The 19,263-nt window shown below is 42.6% G+C and overlaps 1 protein-coding gene across 2 annotated transcripts in view; it reads left to right on the forward strand.

Annotated features, from left to right (window-relative positions):
- The window catches only part of ARFGEF1 (ARF guanine nucleotide exchange factor 1), a 153,406-nt gene that overhangs the window by 113,427 nt on the left and 20,716 nt on the right, over positions 1-19,263 (forward strand). The window contains exons 22-33 of one of the 2 annotated variants that reach the window (XR_013217048.1): positions 674-824; positions 1,851-1,941; positions 3,761-3,801; positions 3,948-4,117; positions 5,738-5,889; positions 7,052-7,224; positions 8,936-9,096; positions 12,171-12,290; positions 14,472-14,601; positions 16,393-16,528; positions 17,873-18,011; positions 18,928-18,985. Coding sequence is in view for 1 of the 2 variants with exons in the window: in XM_077270645.1 (XP_077126760.1) it covers positions 674-824; positions 1,851-1,941; positions 3,761-3,801; positions 3,948-4,117; positions 5,738-5,889; positions 7,052-7,224; positions 8,936-9,096; positions 12,171-12,301; positions 14,472-14,601; positions 16,393-16,528; positions 17,873-18,011; positions 18,928-18,985 (1,533 nt within the window). In the remaining variant the exon portion in view is untranslated. Of the gene's footprint in view, positions 1-673; positions 825-1,850; positions 1,942-3,760; positions 3,802-3,947; positions 4,118-5,737; positions 5,890-7,051; positions 7,225-8,935; positions 9,097-12,170; positions 12,302-14,471; positions 14,602-16,392; positions 16,529-17,872; positions 18,012-18,927; positions 18,986-19,263 lie in introns of both variants that reach the window. The other variant, XM_077270645.1, reaches the window with a different exon arrangement.

The raw sequence follows: 19,263 nt of genomic DNA on the forward strand, positions 1-19,263 counted from the left end.
AAACATTGCCAAAAATAATGCATTTAGCAAAAACCCTTGATTGCGAATTGTCAGTTTCTGATAAAGCACTCCCTTTAAAACTGCAGTTTTATGTTGAAAGTAAAGGTGTGCTAAACAACAAAATTGTATCCCTTAGTGCTAAGATTTAGGCTTCAATTTTAAAGGTCTGCACGTTCTCAGGCACTATGTCAGAGACCTTTTTTTTACTCTATTGGGGGCTTCTGTCTGATTCAGATTTGCCCCTGACACAGGGCATGGTCTACTACACTAATATGTCAGACCTACATAGACAGACACCCCTAGAAAGGCCAAAGTTTCATGTTGTGGACTCCATTTTCTTTCTTAACTTCAATGACTCAATGACTGGAATCACGTTTTTAGTGGCTTCCCATTAGATGTTCAGGAGAAGTCTGTACGTTTCACTGACGTGGGTGGTGCCTTAAAGAAGCACGCCTGAAAAGCTGATAGTCAGCAGTGCTAATCGGAAAGGTTTCAGAGATGTGGGATATCCCCAGTAACATGCAGGAGCCAATCTAGAACTTGTTATATTTGTACATGTATTCGAAAGGGAAACCTCAGCTTCCACAAAGAAGGACACATGATGGTTTTCCCTGGAAAAGTAAGAGACATTGCAGAACCTACCCTATCTACTTGTTTCCTTTTTCCTACACAGATCTTGAAGTGCATCAGCCAGCTTGAACTTGCGCAGTTAATTGGTACCGGAGTGAAACCTCGTTATATCTCTGGGACAGTGAGGAACAGAGAAGGGTCATTCACTGGAACCAAAGACCAGGCCTCAGATGAGTTTGTCAGTCTTGGCCTAGGTGAGTACAATACAATATCATCAAAACAGAAATCATAATCACCTAATTAATTGAAAAAAAAGGTCCTATGCCTCCATAGCAGGACCGATAGTGGTGAGTATATGGACACTCCTATCAAGGATGCATACACAAAAGTTGAAGTATATAATCCAAAATGAGACATAAAATTATTTCATTCATTATTAGACATGCAAGGCAACAATTAATATAAAACATGTATCAACGAAGAAAGTAATTTTAATCAGAGAGCTGGTATAAAAAAAAAGGGACGGCGTGCGTGTTACAAATATGGTTTATACAGGGATAGTGTAAATAATCTAAATTAAAGGTTTAGATAAAGTGACAGTGCAGCATAGTAGTAATGAGCGGAGTATGGAGCCGTTTCAAGAAGTAGAAAGGTCATATTATAACTGGTTAGATCCTGAATCCCATTACCAGCATTGCTAATGGCAACACACACCTATCAGTAAAAGGCTCTTACTCATGTTCCAATTTGTGAGACCACGCGCACAGCCCCAAAACGCTTTGCTCGTTGGCTTCTTCAGGGGACCGTGACAGCCCCCTGAGGAACCCAACGTGAACGCACGTTAGGGCTGTGCAAGTGGTCTCACAAATTGGAACCTGAGTAAGAACCTTTTCCTGATAGGTGTGTTGCTGGTAGTGGGATTCAGGATCTAACCATTTAATATGACCTTACTCCTTCTTGAACGGCTCCATACACCGCTCATTATTACTATGCTGCACTGTTACTTTATCTAAAGCTTTAATCAATTTTTTTTTACGCTCTCCGTGTTCTAAACCATATTTGTAACTCTTACTCTCTCCCTCTTTTATACCTGCTCCCTGATTTCCATTACTTTGTTCTTTGATACATGTGTTATATTGTTGCCTTGTATGTCTCATCATGACTAGAATAATTTTATTGGACTATATACTGCAACTCTTGGCCTAGGCGAGTGTCCGCTCTGTGGGATGTAAACGTGAGCTGAACCTTTTATTTAATCATTTTTCTTTTTCCCTTAAAAGTTGGTGGAAATGTTGACTGGAAGCAGATGGCAAGTATCCAGGAATCCATAGGGGAGACCAGCTCGCAAAGTGTTGTGGTGGCTGTGGACAGGTATGCTTCACTTCTGTCATTGAGGAGCATTCGCCAATATATTAGGGTATATGAACCAATGTCCCCGGATGGAGCATGATAAAAGGAAAACTCTGCTGCTCTCGCTGTCTGGCAGATCATTTTATCATTACTACTGTGTCCTAATGAGGTAGAAAAACATATTCTTTTCTCATGCAAACAAAAAATATCTTAATGAGGTTTTCCCACCAACAAAGTACTTTTTAATCAATAAATCTTGGAAGAATAATAATTTCCCCAATTGGATGTGTTTAAAAATAAAATGTTCCTGTGCTGAGATCATCTTATACATGTGCCCCTGCTGTGTACTGTGTAATGGCCGTGTCTGAACTGCAATGCCAGAAAATGACTATTGAACCCAGCTATAAAGTGTTACTGTTTTAGTAGTCTGTGTAGCTTTCGCTGTAAAAAGAGGCAAAACCGGAGTGAATAAAGCCCGTTATTAAGAATCCCGACATACGGCATCTGTCACTAGCTAGCTCTAAATTGCAAGTCCCTAAATGAGCTGTCCCCATTATTTCTGCCTGCTTTCTGCCCATTACCCATTGACGTCTGCAGACTTATTACAGCTTCACTGTAATATTTATCACAAATGAATCTTTCATCAGGACTGGATTTTCCAGATGGCTGCGCACAAGCTTGTAGGAACATTTTGTAAGTGTGTCAGGAAGAGGCCAGAGAGCGCGCACTGTGCGAAAGCTCCGCGAGTGCTAGCGTCACAGTAACACTTCCCGTTCCTCGACCTTTCTAGCTCTGCCTGTCAGAAAGTGGCCCGACTCCGTAAAGTCGGAGGAGATTTTCCGCATGACTTGGCATCAAACGTCGGGTCAGGCTTTCCTGACTTTTAATGTTTCATTTTCCAAATGATTTCCGCTTACTAGGAAGCCACTGCAGATAATGGGCTCCGAGGCAGCACAGGTTAGGACTGGCAGGGTTTACGGAGGTTGTTCAGCGATATAGTCTGTAGCGGATTAGTCAGGTTGTGAGAAGTGAGGACGCAGACCCTCAAGAGGGAATTTAATGGAAATGTACTTTTATATAGGATTGTTCCACAAACATGATCACCTATCCACCGGAGAGATGACAAATGTATGATCGCTGAGGGCCCACCGCTTACTAAAACAGGGTGCCCAAAGTCCACTGTATGAATGGAGCATTACTGAGCATGTGCGACCACCAGTCCGGTAGACTCATGAGGTCACATGTGCTCACTACTGCTCCATTCAGAGGACTTTGGAGCTTCTGTTCTAGCAATCTGTGGGGTCCCAGTGATCAGACCCCCAGTAATCATACATTTATCACCTATGCGGTTAAGTAATTGATGTTGTTTTATAGGACAATCCCTTTTGAATGTGCTTAAATCTGTAAATTATGCAAGTTCTTAATATACCAGTAGTTCTGATCTAAAGGGGTTCCCCTAAACTACAGGTATTACTAAGGCCATGTGAGTCCCGACTGATACTCGTCTGGTGACAGGTCTTCCTCTATGGACATGAGACCAGGGCTGGGTGTAAATGTGCCCAGCCTGCCCCCTTCTCTATCTCAGCCAGTGTATAGGCAGAGGGGGCTGGCCCAGCTGTTGAAATGAGCAGTTAGCTATCCTCATTCACACTCAGCTATGGTCACATGCCGACACAAAAAGAAGAAAGATGCCATGGTTTGTTTATTTTAAAATCTCACACTATCCATGTTACTGGGAATGTTACAACGTGGTGCAATACTTCACCTTTGCAGGGTAAGCTATTTTTCGGTAGCTAATAAATGACGTGCAGAGTGTAACATGCAATACATCTCTTTGCAGAATATTCACTGGATCCACAAGGCTGGACGGCAATGCTATAGGTAAGTATTTCATGGCCAGAACCCACCATCTTTGTGACCTCTATTCTTCTTCTCCACCCCAGTCCCGTCTCTTGCGTTCACCATTGTATCAGTTCACAGTTACACTTGTTGTCCAGCATTAAACTGACCCCATTCTGTGCTTGCAGTGGATTTTGTGCGCTGGCTTTGTGCAGTTTCAATGGATGAGCTGGTGTCCCCCACACACCCACGTATGTTTAGCTTACAGAAAATTGTAGAGATATCTTACTACAACATGGGGCGGATCAGACTCCAGTGGTCCAGGATATGGGAGGTTATTGGAGATCATTTTAATAAGGTAAGAGTAACATTGTGCACATTGTTTTTACACAACCGTACATTTAGTGTTGGAGGTCATCCACTACTTTGGCATTGATATCGTATCCACTTCTATAAAATCTGGAGAAGGACAATAAAAAATATACAAATCCGACTCCTTACATTGTATTTGGCCGAACAGCTGATCAGTCAGTCCCAAGAGTCAGACCCCCCCCCCCCCCAACAATCTGATATTAATGACCCCCTAGGGTACAGAAAACTGCACAATGCCGGTCTATGGGTTGCTTCCATTGTTGCAGCTCAGTACTATTTGCTTCGTTGGAGCTCGGCTGCAATACCGGACATTGTGGAGCCATTTTTGACAGAAAACAATAATATTCTTGTAGTTTTGTATGCTACTTTTGACTAGTTTTAAACTTTACCGCAACCTCTGGTGCCCAAACATGTGCAGTGACTAGTGATGAGCGAATATACTCGTTGCTCGGGTTTTCGCAAACATGCTCAGGTGGTCTCCGAGTATTTGTTAGTGCTCGGAGATTTAGTTTTAATCACTGCAGCTGCATGATTTACAGCTGTTAGCCAGGCTGAGTACATGTGGGGATTCCCTAGCAACCAGGCAACCCCCACATTTACTGAGGCTGGCTAATAGCTGTAAATCATTCAGCTGCGGCGATGAAACCTAAATCTACGAACACTAAGAAATACTCAGGAAAACCCGAGGAACGAGTACACTCGCTCATCACTAGTCACTAATGTTAGTTCCCTGCACCTAGAAAAATATTTACCTTCCGCAGTCTAGATCTATTGTCTGTGCCGCTCCAGTGTATGAGAAACAGAATGCGGCTCTCATAGATTTGCATTGAAAGCTTGTGACCATTACCTCTGACTTCCGGTCAGTCAGTTACTGCGGTCACAAGATGGCGGCGCGATACCGGTGCGGCACCTGGAGGGTAAGGAGATATGCTTTCGTGATACCACTCCAGAGGTGAAATATAAAAATGATGCCGGAATGGTGCTTTATATGGGTTGTCCGGTGTTAAACTACAAGTTTGCAGTCACTCTGTGTGACTGCAGACTTGTGAATCCTGACATTGTGCGCACTGTGCGCTGTGAGGACTATCTGGTGCTGTCATCAGGAGCTGCAGCCATGTGACAGCAGGTATACGACATGCATCCTCCTGGCCACATTTCCACTAGATGGCCGCTGCCTCGTTCAATGCAAGTGCATTGAGTGTGGCTTGAAGCAGCCTAGTCAGAATGTGGCCAGGAGGATGCGTATTACATACTTGGAGTCACGTGATCTCTGCTTTCGACCCCTGCATCGGTGAATCTTCACAGCATGCAGTGCGCACAATGCAAGGATTCACAAAGACTAACTGCAGACTTGTAGTTTGACTAGACAATCCCTTTGGGCTACGGACACGCTGTCAGTATTTGGTCAGTATCACTCCTGGTTTTGGCTTAGAATACTGAGCGTGTGAATGCGGTGTAAAGCTTACATTTGCCTCCAGACTGTGCCGTTGCTACAATGCAGCGCCCTCTGCTGGCACCTCTCAGCATTTTGCATTTGTCACACAGCACAATATTATAAGACCACAATATTTTAAATACATTTTAATACAATTTCTCTTTTTTTAAGGTTGGTTGCAACCCTAATGAGGATGTCGCCATCTTTGCAGTAGACTCCTTAAGACAACTTTCTATGAAATTTTTAGAAAAAGGGGAACTTGCAAATTTCCGCTTCCAGAAAGATTTCCTAAGGCCGTTTGAGCACATTATGAAACGAAATCGGTGGGTTTGCGTTATCTTCCTTATTTAATTTCTTTCGTAGTGTTGAGCTGACATACTGTGATCCTCCAGTCATCATTTGCTGATTTTCCACTTCCTCTGGGTTCTCGGACAAGGAACCACTATATCATGTCCACATGACTTAATATAACATTTGGGTTTGGGTATAACCGGCATTAGTCGAAGGCTAAGCAGTGAACTGTGGCCACATAAGACCGCAGTGTGGTGCTGCTCAGATCAGTGCCTTCATAGAATGCCTGCAGGGTTGGATTTCTACATATAAACACTGGAGTCAGGATAGCTAATAAAATATAATATTTAGTGAAATACCAACAAATTCAAACTCAGTTACACTTACAGCAACAATAATTGGTGCATATCAGAATCAGTAAATATTCGGAATGATAGGACGCAGATCAGGTCAGGGCACAATAAGATGAATAATCTCACAAGAAAAGTAATGTTGTAGTTTGGTCACAGATACAGAGAGGGAATGTCTCTCTCTCTCTCTCTCTCTCTCTCTCTCTCCCCCTCTCTCTCCCCCTCTCTCTCCCTCTCTCTCCCTCTCCCTCTCTCCCCCTCTCTCCCCCTCTCCCCCTCTCCCCCTCTCTCCCTCTCTCCCTCTCTCTCTCTCTCCCCCTCTCTCCCCCTCTCTCCCCCTCTCTCCCCCTCTCTCTCCCTCTCTCTCCCTCTCTCTCCCCCTCTCTCCCCCTCTCTCGCCCTCTCTCGCCCTCTCTCCCTCTCTCGCCCTCTCTCTCCCTCTCCTGTATATTAGACAACAGAAAAGCGGAGACCAAAATCCTTTCTGACCTCCCCCATCATTACAAGAAGTCTACACCAGGGAAAAAGATTCTTGTGTTAAGTGAAATCACCCATTGAAAGTGATTACCCATCATATATATCCTGTCAGCACCGCAAGAGCAATAGAGTAAAGTTTTCCGCCACTGTAATTCAGAATATCAGAATAATCCAGCACATGCCCAATCCTTCCCATATAGGCATTACTAATGTGCCTGCCGACATGTCTCCAGTCACTCATGGGTTAATGGAGAAGGCTCTTGATCTTTTTCTTCCTGCTGGACGGTACATCCTTGATGGTGCACACATAATGTATATCCCATGGCTGAAGCATCCCTCTCATGTAATCGGTGTTCTTTCTGTTAAGGTCGCCGACCATCCGGGACATGGTTGTCCGCTGTATTGCACAGATGGTAAATTCCCAAGCTGCTAACATTCGCTCAGGTTGGAAAAACATATTCTCCGTTTTTCACTTGGCTGCATCAGACCAGGATGAAAGCATAGTGGAGCTCGCCTTCCAGACCACTGGGCACATAGTCAGTGAGTATCGGTTTGGTGTCTATATGTGACATTTCATGGAGATTTGTACATTTGTGCTAATGAGACACTAGAGGTGTAAAGAATACCTGTCACTAGCCCTCTGTATGGGGCAGGAGACATCTCAGGACCTTTGTGTATAGCCGGAGACAGACAATGACGCAGGAAGCATCAGATGTCAGACCTAGATAGGAGGGGTTACCACTGAAGACACGCTCCCTGGACACTTGGAGAGTAGCTTGCATGTGGCACAGGAGTAGTTGAACCTTCTTTATTTTCTGCTCCTATAAATGGCTATATGACCAGAAATGTCTCTCTAGCCTCTACATATAGCAGTTAATGTGAATTGACAAGTGAAACATCAAGAATTATAGACTCTCTTCCTGCACTCCGTATTGTTCCCCCGCTTTCCCCGCTCCATCAATCGTGGTCCGCTTATGCTCCTTACTACTGATGAGCGAGTGTGCTCGTTACTCGGGTTTTCCAAGCATGCTCCGGTGTTCTCCGAGTACCGTAGATTGTTTGTGTCTCCACAGCTGCATGATTTGTGGCTGCTAGACAGCCTGAATACATGAGGGGATTCCCTAACAAACAGACAATCCCTGCACGTGTTCAGGTTGTCTAACAGTCACAAGTCATGCAGCTGCAGGGACACAAACATAATATACGAGCACGCCCAAGATACTCGGAGAACACCCGACCATGCAGAGATTTCACATACTGCACTCCAAAAGCATCAAATTTGAATATCTCTGCAATAGAGTGACGCCACGCAAAACGGAAACAGTGGCAAAATCATGGGAGCTCTGGGATTTTTTTTTGTTAACAAAGTATTGATCTCAAATTTTTTGAGCAAATGACAGAGCCTTTTTAAATAGTTATTCTCATCTTCAGTCATAGGAATGTATTGTTCCCCAGCCTCCCGGCCTTCTGCTGTCCCGGAGAAACAATGCGCTCATGATTGACATTGTGGAGCAGTCACTTGGTGGCGCTGCTGACCTGATTTGTGCACTCTACGTTGCAGCAAGCAAAAGCAGCTTTGCCTAAGAAGCATCAGAAAAGCGCCAGATTCAGAGCAGCGCTTACAAGCTCTATAGAAAAGCGCCCACAAGCACTGAACTCCTTACCTAGGAGACTGGCCACCACTGATAGACTACAGTGGTGGTAGGTAACCAAGGCAACAGGCAGTAAATACAATTTAAAAATCCCTCTGTTCTTCAGCACAGGGAGAATTTATAATAAGAAAATTGCTGTGTTTCTTGATTTTTACAAGCAAATTGCAATATTAACCTTTTATGATGTTGAGAAAACCCTTCCAAGAAAACAATCTGTGGACTGTTCATTCTACGCCACCCACCATGGATTTCAGTGTTGTGTCCCAGTTTTCTAATGATACTGAAAATTCAGAGGTTTCTGAAGGCCACATACATCTACAGTAAAAAATGAAGCAAATTATTGAAATATTACAAATATTTTCCCGTTTCCACGGTACAGGCTGGAGACCAAGCCTGTGCAGTCTGATCCTGCAGTCTTACTCCTTTCCACATGTCCGCCACTTCTTGCATTCTTCCATCCTTGTGCTGCTTACAGACAGGAGAGCACGCCAAGGCTGCAATTATTTCTAATATCTGTTCTTTTTTTAAAAAAATGTGTGACTTGTAATCGTAATGGCGGGAATATGTATTAAATGCGTCCCTTCTTTTCCTTCCCACAGCTCTCGTGTTTGAAAAACATTTTCCCGCCACCATTGATTCCTTTCAAGATGCAGTAAAATGTCTGTCTGAATTTGCATGTAATGCAGCCTTCCCGGACACCAGCATGGAAGCCATACGTCTGATCCGCCATTGTGCTAAATATGTCTCTGACCGGCCACAGGTAATGGATTGTAAGGGCGGGACACGCTGAGAGCTGCACAGATACAGCAGTATTACAAGTGTATAGTGGATGGAAGGACGCCATTGTTGTAAAACTAGCTGCTTTTAAATGGGATATTTACCTAGTGGCCCCAAATGCCCCCCTTGCGCATAAGATTAACCCTTTACTGAGCAGACCTGAGTGGGTCTTATTAAACTTTTTTTTTTCTTTCCCTCCGATTTTGACTCTTCTCTCTTCATCGGCCATCATTTTTTACATTTTTTCAGTGATGTGGCTGTTAGGAGATTTTGTTTTTTTACGTGGGAAAAATTTAACATTTTAGCATTGTTTTAGGTTACATTTCATTTACAAATTTTCTTGCAACGTATTTTTTTTGTTTAAATTTTTATTGTCAAATTTTAACTGTTTACCAAAGGGAGACATTAGGGTACTGTCACACAGTGCAATTTTGATCGCTACGACTGCACGATCCGTGACGTCGTATGATTATCGCTCCGGCGTCGTAGACTGCGGTCACACTTTGCAATCACGGCGCTGGAGCGATGCCGAAGTCCCCGGGTAACCAGGGTAAACATCAGGTTACTAAGCGCAGGGCCGCGCTTAGTAACCCGATGTTTACCCTGGTTACCAGCGTAAACGTAAAAAAAACAAACAGTACATACTTACATTCCGGTGTCTGTCCCCCGGCGTTCTGCTTCTCTCCACTGTGTAAGCACCATAGCCGGAAAGCAGAGCGGTGACGTCACCGCGTCACCGCTGTGCTCTCTTTCCGGCCGGCAGGCGCTCACAGTGCAGAGAAGCTGAGACGCCGGAGGACAGACACCGGAATGTGAGTATGTACTGTTTGTTTTTTTTACGTTTACGCTGGTAACCAGGGTAAACATCGGGTTACTAAGCGCGGCCCTGCGCTTAGTTACCCGATGTTTACCCTGGTTACAAGCGAACACATCGCTGGATCGGTGTCACACACAACGATCCAGCGATGTCAGCGGGTGATCAAGCGACGAAAGAAAGTTCCAAACGATCTGCTACGACGTACGATTCTCAGCAGGGTCCCTGATCGCTGCTGCGTGTCAGACACTGCGATATCGTAACGATATCGCTAGAACGTCACGAATCGTACCGTCGTAGCGATCAAAATTGCACTGTGTGACAGTACCCTTAGGGTAAGTCAGGGATTAGTATTCTTATACAGATCTTGATACCCTAAAGGATAGTGGGGAGGGAAAAGTAAATAAAGGAGAGGGGAAGGGTGAAAAGAAGGGACAAAGGGAAAAGGTAAACAAAATCTTAGAAGAAAAAAAAGGAGATCTAGTTGTTATGATATGACTTACAGTAGCACTGCAAAAATTACAGAACACAAAAAAAAAGCTAGACAAGTAGTTTTAGCCTGAGAATTTTTCCAAAAAGGTAAGCCATGGTTTCCATTTAAATAAGTATATTTCCAAAGTGTTATTAACAATTATTAATCTATGTTCGTAAGAATTGTGTAATAACGTTTTCTCTATTATAACCTGAAGTGTAGGAATAGGAGCTCTTCCAATTTAAAGCTATAGTGTTTTTAGCCACTGAGAAAATGTGTATTACAATGAATCTATGTGCTGAGTTAATATGAGAAAGAAGAGATAATTGCGGGGTGATTATAACGTTGCTACCAGTAACTTTTTTTTTTTTTTATTAAAGTGGAAATGTCACTCCAAAAACTCCGGGCTTTAGAGCAATACCAGAAAATATGGATCAAGTCCCTTTATTTCCACATCCTCTCCAGCAAAGAGGTGTAAGATTCATAAAGGCTTTAGCCAATCTATTGGGGGTTAAATACCACCTTGATAACATCTTAAAAAAATGCTTCCTGAAGAGAGGCACTGAGGTTAGATGTGTATGACAAGGAACCACCTTGATAACATCTTAAAAAAATGCTTCCTGAAGAGAGGCACTGAGGTTAGATGTGTATGACAAGGAAATGGCTTTTTTCCAGCTTTCAATAGGAAATTATTTCTTTTAGATCTTTACCAATTGCTTATCTGTGAACATAATATATAGAATATATCAAATCTGTATCTGGAACATTATATTTTAGTTTACGTTGTTTAAAAGGAAGAAAATGATTACCGTCTTGAATTAAAATTAAAGAAAAATGTACAAGTTCTTTCCAGGATAAGAGGATATTTTGGTTTGTTATCATATTTATTATCTCCCAAGGTAAATTTTTTTAGTTGGTCATATCTAAAAGTTCTGTTTGGAATATTTGCAAACTTTTTCCAAGCTGAGAGGGAGGCAGAAATAGTTTGAGACTCCGGTATAGATGTCTTAGCGTTTAACGAAAAGGTTACTAGCAGAGAATGAAGCGGAGACTTTTCACTTAAGGAAGATTCGTGATCTACCCAGGCAGAAGAGCAGTCCTTTTTGAACCAGGCTTGACTTTGTTTAACAAGATTGGTATAATAATACACAGTCAAATTATGGAGTCCAAAACTCCCTGAGGATTTGCTCTTCATTAAGGTTGTTTTTGAAACTCTTGCTTTACCATTGTTCCAGATGAATTTGGTCAATAAATTCTGAAGGTTTTGAATTTGTTTTAAATAGAAGGGCAAAGGAATTGCCTTAAAAATGCTAAGCTTACCCAATTAAAAAAATTCAGCATCACATTTTTTAACGATCTTCTCTAAGTTATTGTGGTCAATAACCTAATACCTAATGTGTAGTTTTGGGGTTTTTTTTGTATCCAATATACTCCATATAAAAAGTAGATTATTTTTCATATGTTACTTATTTTTTAATTTACGATATTTGGTCTAAATCTATGTGTTCAAAGTCAGCCAAATCTGCCTATAGTGGTGATGGAACACCTTGTGGGTCTGTTTGTCTTCATCCCTTGGCAATGGCGGCATTAAACCCTGATTCTCTGTGGATTACTTCCCTTCTAAACTTATAGCACATGCCCCTTAGGATATTCCCAACACAAGTTGAAGAACAATATGGCAAAGTTTTTGATCTTTACCTTTATGAACCGGTTTATTTGCTGATAGGAGTCCATAGTTGGTCCATTGATGATGCTTGCTGATTCTTTGCAGGCGTTCAAGGAGTACACAAGCGATGACATGAATGTGGCACCTGAAGACCGAGTGTGGGTGAGAGGATGGTTCCCCATTCTGTTTGAGCTATCCTGCATCATCAACAGATGCAAATTAGATGTAAGAACCAGGTAACAATCAGTATTTGCAATTCCAGATTTAAAGGTATTTATTCTGTTCTGGTTATTTGTGTTTATAATGTCAAGGATCTTAAAGGGATTCTCCAGTGACCCTCATAGGAAGGTTAAAGTCTCTTGTGTGATAGTGAAAAATGTTGACTCTCACGAGATATTTATATGTATTAAAATCCATCACCGGTGTATAAAACCCATCTTCTTTATATTATAGAAAACGTGAAAACATCAAAAGGCCGAGGAGGCTTGAACAGCAGCGGGGAAATGGCTGGTTTCATGCTGCCTGGTAGTGCCTTCCTGGCCTTTTGCTGTTTTAAAGTTTTCTTCAATAAGAAGATGAGTTAACTACTCCGATGATGGATTTTATATACTGGCAAATGCCTACATTCTTTATTGCACGGATTTCCCTTTTTGCTTGTTCTCTGTAAAATGACGACCAGTTAATTACTTAACGCTTTGTGACCCGGAGTTTCCACTGCAGATGGTCCTCCACAGCAGTTCCATTGAAGATAGTGCCTAACCGTGTGTCCTTTTTGACTGGACTGTGTTCTTCAAAGGCTGTGATGCCATTGTGGCAACTGGTGCATGGCCAGCAGATACCACATTCATTAGAATTTATTTATTTTACTCACTTATATAGCACCATTAATTCCACAGCATTTCATACATTAGAATCATTGCTCCCATTGGGATCACAATCTAAATTCCCTATCAGTATGTCTTTGCAATGGGGGAGGAACCCAGTGGAAACCCACACAAGCACAGGAAAACATACAAACTCCTTGCAGATGTTGCCCTCGTGGGATTTGAACCCAGGACCCCAGCATTGCAAGGCTGCAGTACTGACTGAGTCACTGAATAGGATGCATACATGATGGTTGCTGGCAGGTCACACATTTTTGCAGTGGAGGAGATGTCATCAACTCCTTTCACATTGAAGCAGAAGAAGAAACCTTTAAAGTGTCTCTAGAGAATTCCCCCCTGATGTCCCATTAGAGCCCAGAGGGCCACCTGGTGCATACTAGGGAGTATATGATGATACTAAATCTCATGCCTGAACTATCTTGTGTAAAGGTTGATTTCATTGAAATAGGAGACATTCAGGAGACTCTCTATGAGCCTCTTGGGCAACTATAAAATTATGTGAAAAGGTGCAATAAAAGTGACACTTTTACTGTGATAATGTTGGGATGCTCCTGCAAATGCTGTGGCTCGGTCATTCCCATAAGATGTACATTGCAAGTGTGAAAACAGTTCTTCTATGCAGAAAATAATATTACTTAAAGGTACAAGCCTGAGACTGCACTACAGAGTTCAACCAAAGGTTCCTTTTCCTGTTGTATAGACCATGTGTGAATCCAAACCCTCCATCAGATCCAGCAATGTATGTAGAGAAGGGTGGCATGTTTGTCATCACTCTCTCTCAGTAGTGCAGCCTCAGTCTTCGCGCTAGTGACCAAAAATCATCATCTCTTGGCATAAGAGTAAGAAATACATTAATGTTTTCATGTAGTCACATAGATGAGTTCTAACTGCTATTTTGTGTCAGAGGAATTTTCCGCCTCCTCTCCGTGGGGTGGATTTGGAGGTTTGGAGTCTTTGCCTTTTGCGTCGGCATAATATCCAGAATGGAAGGCAGATACAGTGAATGTCTGCCAACAGGTCCCCTTACTATTGTTGCTCACCTAATGGGGTTGTGCACCCCTGTACAACCCCAGTTTGCGCTTGAAGGGATGGTCCCTGTGGACTGTTAGAGACTGCCATGCACCGCCGCTGCTGGCTAGGACTTCCGGGTTCTGGTCACATGATCAGGGAATAGGATACGCATCACTGCAGGTCCTTAGGCTGGGTAGTGTGGATCCAGCATTACTCGGACATCGCAGGTCCTTAATTTTCTCAATAGGATTGACTGTGCTCGAAGCTGCTCCTGCCGCAAACCCTCAGGAGGAGGGATATGGAATGATGGAGAAAAAATTGTAGCGGTCTGTGAGGCGCTGAGATGAGGGATAGATTGTAGAGACAGCAATCTGGTTAACAAACCTTTATTAACCCTTCGTACTAGCTTTTGTATGATGACAGGTGACAACATTTTTATGTAAGGAGCTCATTTTTTCCATGACACTGTGGAATGAAGATTTTTCTCTCTAATTTGTCCTTTTGTCTGCAGGGGCTTGACCGTCATGTTTGAAGTAATGAAGACTTACGGACACACCTTTGAGAAGCACTGGTGGCAGGATTTATTCAGGATTGTCTTCAGAATCTTTGATAACATGAAGCTGCCAGAGCAGCAGACAGAGGTGAGGATGTCGGGGTGTCCATGGCAGTGACCACATACCGCACAGGTCTCGCTGTGGCTGCATCATCCGAGCGTTCTCCTTATCTGCTCATACTCACCCGCTCAGGGGCGCAACCAGTTTTATTTTTGTACTTAGTGTTTTTCTTCCTCCAAAAGCTATACCTTTTTATTTTCTTGTCGCCATAGCCATATGAGGGCTTATTTTTGGTGGGTAAAAGTTCTAGTTAAGAATTCCACAATTCATTTCATGTAATAATTTTTTTTTTTTGAGACTGAGGTGAAATCGTGAAAAAAAAAAAAATGCCGTTCCGCCTTTGTTTTTCGGGTTTCACTTTTACAGAAAAATCATGCAAAGCATGACCTGGCAACAGGATTCCACTATAATTTTGTTGTTTTTATTGGTACTATTTTGGAGTACATTCGACATTTTTATAATTTTATAGTGAAGTTTTTTGGGCGGAGGGGAGCTGAAAATGAAAAATGACAATTCTAGTTTTTCGATAATGTAATATTTTTAGAAACTTTTTATTTCTTCAATTTTTTAGCTCCTGTTAGTATTTGAATCTTCAATTCAATTGGACTTTATTATACAATATCTTGTATTGCAGTATTTACTAACAGTTACGATCTCCTATGAAGCCCGAACTCTGTGGCCTTCACAAGGCCACCAAGATGATATCAGTTAGTGCCTTCAGCAGGCCCTCGGCTGCTGTGGCCCCTGGTAGGCCATTGGCGTCCTGTGATCACCCCAACAACATGGCGCAATGTAAATGCTGCTGTCCAGTGCTGAGCTGCCGCCCACCTGTACAATTACATCCTGGGGAGGGAAGATGGTAAAGACGTTGTTCAGTGCCTCTTTCTGCCTCATGAGGTGGCTCTGGTAATGTTGGGTCGAGAGGGGCCGGCCAGGGCAGCTGCACGTGTGGCAGGCATCATCCATGCTTTGTAGCCTAATGAATGCACAATAACTACCAGACATGAGCGATACCTGGCAGGCACCTTTGCCACAATGTCCTCGACGCCTCTACCTCCCCATGTGGAAGTGCGAGGCGCCCAGTGGACCTTTTATTCTTAGCCAGATTGGTGAGGTCCTATTAGTAAAGCATTGAGCAGCCACAGTTTACAGCATTAGTTTTCATTTTGTGGAGATAAATGAATAAAGTAACATCTATTACCATTCATGTTGTCAATGCTGTATTTACCTACACAGTTCACTGCCCAAACGGGCGGTCGTAGGGAGGCACCCTATTGAAAAGGGGCAATGGCTACACCCAGGAGGAATAACAGGAGGATGAGATAATGAAAGAAAGTACAGAACTATTAATCCAGGAATACAAGTATTTACTAATCCAGAAAGCTTTAATTCATTTCCGACAAAGGATTTAATAGCACGCTCTACACCAGGTCCATTTGTATGAAGGATCATACCCTGCACACACCGGAAGTGCTGTATTATTATTTTTTCTATTTCACCACTATTGGAATTTGTCCCCTGTTTCCCCCACATTGTATGGTAAAATGAATGGTATCATTCAAAACTACAACTCTCTCTCCAAAGAAACAAGCTGCCATATGGCTTGGTGGTGGGGAAAATAAAAAAAAACTTATGACACTTGGACGATGAAAGGAAATAAAAAGTGGAAGGAATGAAAATTGGCTGCAGCAGAAAGGAGTTAAATACCTTATTGTCGTTTTGTCTTTCTTACAAGAAAAGCTCCGGTCTCAGTGGAGAGATAAGCGCACCGCAGACTTGTAGTTCTGTATCTGAGATGCTTGCTTTTCCCATTCTCAGAAAGCTGAATGGATGACCACAACGTGCAATCACGCCCTCTATGCAATATGTGATGTCTTCACCCAGTACTTTGAGGTGCTCAGTGATGTCCTCCTGGATGATATCTTTTCTCAGCTCTACTGGTGTGTACAGCAAGGTAAGTTTTGTCTCCTACACATGGAGCCATCACCGCTTGTGTTAAAAGTGGGGCTGTACTGTTATGAAGGTTGATATCGCCGTCTGTGTAATATATATAAGTATCCCCCCTGTATATGTAGACCTTGGACCTTGATGGTAGTTAATAGAAATCACCAGTCTGGTAACTGATGCTAATCTCCTCATCCTCCCTAATAAGTATTATAGAGTTATTCTCATCTACATAAATGTCAGGAACAGCTACAAATTTTAATAAGCATAAATTGTAAAAGTGCTTGTTGTTCCTGCTATGTGACAATATCCATATATGAACATGGTTGTATCAAGGTTTAAAGGAATATCCCCACTTTGTCCTCTGGAGTACATGTAATCCACTAATAGATCAGAGGAATCCATATTATATGGACACACATGAAATTTAGCCTTGTTGTTTAGGGCTTGTTAAAGGGTTACTTCTCCAGTTCAAACAAATTATCACCATGTTATAGCTGTTAGATCGTTAGGTGTCTGACGTCTTGGACACCCATTGGTCACCAGAACAAGGGTCCCAAGTCCCCCATTCTCCCAGGGCCTGGCTGTCCATGTCAGTGCCATAGGCTTGGTATATGGCGCGACACGGCATATGCCGACCAGTGCTTCAGTCAACTCCACTTGGCTGCTGCCTTGTGGCAAGGAAGAAGTTGAGGACATGGGACTCCCACTCTGGCGTTTATTGGGGGCCCAGCTGTCTGATCTTCTGCAAACTAATGATTATTATTACCATTGGGTAGGTGATAACCTAGGTGAATCGAAATACCCTGATATTTAAGAAACTTTTTGCTATAACTCATGGCAAGAAAACAGTATTAAGCAGCTGCCCTTTTCATATTCAACATATAGGGATTAGGTGTATTAATGTCACATGCAAATTACATCTGGATGCTGACGTAAGTTGCCGTACACATCCGATAATGGTCAGCCGAATGTTCATCAGACCGCCATATTTACTGACTTCTCTATGCACGTAAGTGTTCTGCTTAGCCAAGCGCCCATGTTTCTTTAGCAGGGAGGTGCGGGAAAGCTGCTGCTGGACACCTCTGATAGGGGCTGAAATTCCATGAAAACGAAAGATCGGATGTTGGAATTCCACCTGGCCGATCCTTCTGTCCCCCGATATCATCTGTCAGGGAACAGTTGGGAGACCCCCATACATATCAGATAGTTCGTTACTGGTTTCCAAATTGACAGGTTCAACTTACTGTAATGGGGGGCACTTGCTTGTTGGTATTTTTCTCGTCCAATAAATGTAATGGTTAAATCCATTCTCTGTTTGTCAGCGATGTAATTGCATTATTTTCTATGGCAGACAATGAACAGCTCGCTCGCTCTGGAACTAATTGTCTAGAAAATGTTGTCATTCTAAATGGAGAAAAATTCTCCCTGGAAATCTGGGACAAAACCGGCAACTGCATGCTAGATATCTTCAAGACGACCATCCCAAACGCGTGAGTGCGCCGATCTGTGTCTCCTAGGGGAACAGCAAGACCTTTCCGACCATTGATTCACTGCTATACACGTTTACATTTACTTCTATTTTACATGCGATATAGAAATACACAAAAAATGAGTATAAGTTTCTGTCTAAATAAATGTACAAACCGTACAATGTACCAAGCCGAATTTATACTGCAAGAACATTTCAAGCAAGTGTTCACAATTCAGTGTAAACAGGCTGCCGATGAACGAGCAAAACGCTCCGTCTTCAAGTAAAATGATTTTTTTGTGCAGTGCTGCCGAAAATTCTGGCAGCCTATGTGCCCTGAAGAATCTATTACCGATTTCTCAGTGCACGTTGTTTAGTCTGCCTGTGTAAACAGGCTATTAAACGTCCGGTGATCGGTGGTCCTATCGTGCTGCTGGTCGCTCCGTGTAAACAGACCCTTTAAGGCCATGTTACCACTTTCATTGTCGCCTTCCATCAGGTATATTTCCCAATGTGTCACTGATCATTCATTGCTGCTTTTTTATGCAAGTTTTAAGCTGCACTTTACAGCACCAGCAAAAGCTATGCGCACACATTGTTTTTCTTTCCTGACTGAATTAAAAAACTACTGCGTTTTTGAAAACTGCAGAATGTTACTCCTTTCGGCTTTTTTTTCACCCATAGAAAGCAATGAGTAAGTGCAAAAAAACACACGTATCAGGTCTTGCAGTGTTTTTGGTACAAAAACCTGAGGAAGTTGCATCATGGCTTTTATTTGTATGCACAAAATTTTTATCATCGTGCACAAAAGACAAATGTACCAGGCAAAAACACAGCAAACTTGCTTTTTGTAAACAGCTTCTTTACCTGCCAAGAGCAGATTTTGCAGCAAAAATCGTGTGAGCGTAGCCTTAGTCTTGTCTTCTCTACTTGCACAGGTTGTTAACGTGGAAACCAGCGGCTGGAGAGATTGATCTGAGCACTGAAAAGCAGCTGGTAAGTTTTTTTTTCATTGCCTCCAGAAGCGGCAATGCATCTGGTCATACTTCTCATCTGCTCGATCAGCGATATGAAACCCACATTTTATGCAATAAAACCACTCTTTTCAGATCAAAATCCATATTTAAGTACATATCACATTCTAAACCTGACCATAAACATAATAAACCTCTTCCTAACCACCATCTTCCCCCCTCTCCACACCGGACAGAGTGTATATTCAATTAGAGAAATAAACCGCTCCCTGCTCTTTTTCCTGGGCGCTGCAGAAAATT

The sequence above is a fragment of the Ranitomeya variabilis genome, chromosome 6 (genome assembly GCF_051348905.1).
Source record: "Ranitomeya variabilis isolate aRanVar5 chromosome 6, aRanVar5.hap1, whole genome shotgun sequence".
Taxonomy (NCBI): Eukaryota; Metazoa; Chordata; class Amphibia; order Anura; family Dendrobatidae; genus Ranitomeya; species Ranitomeya variabilis.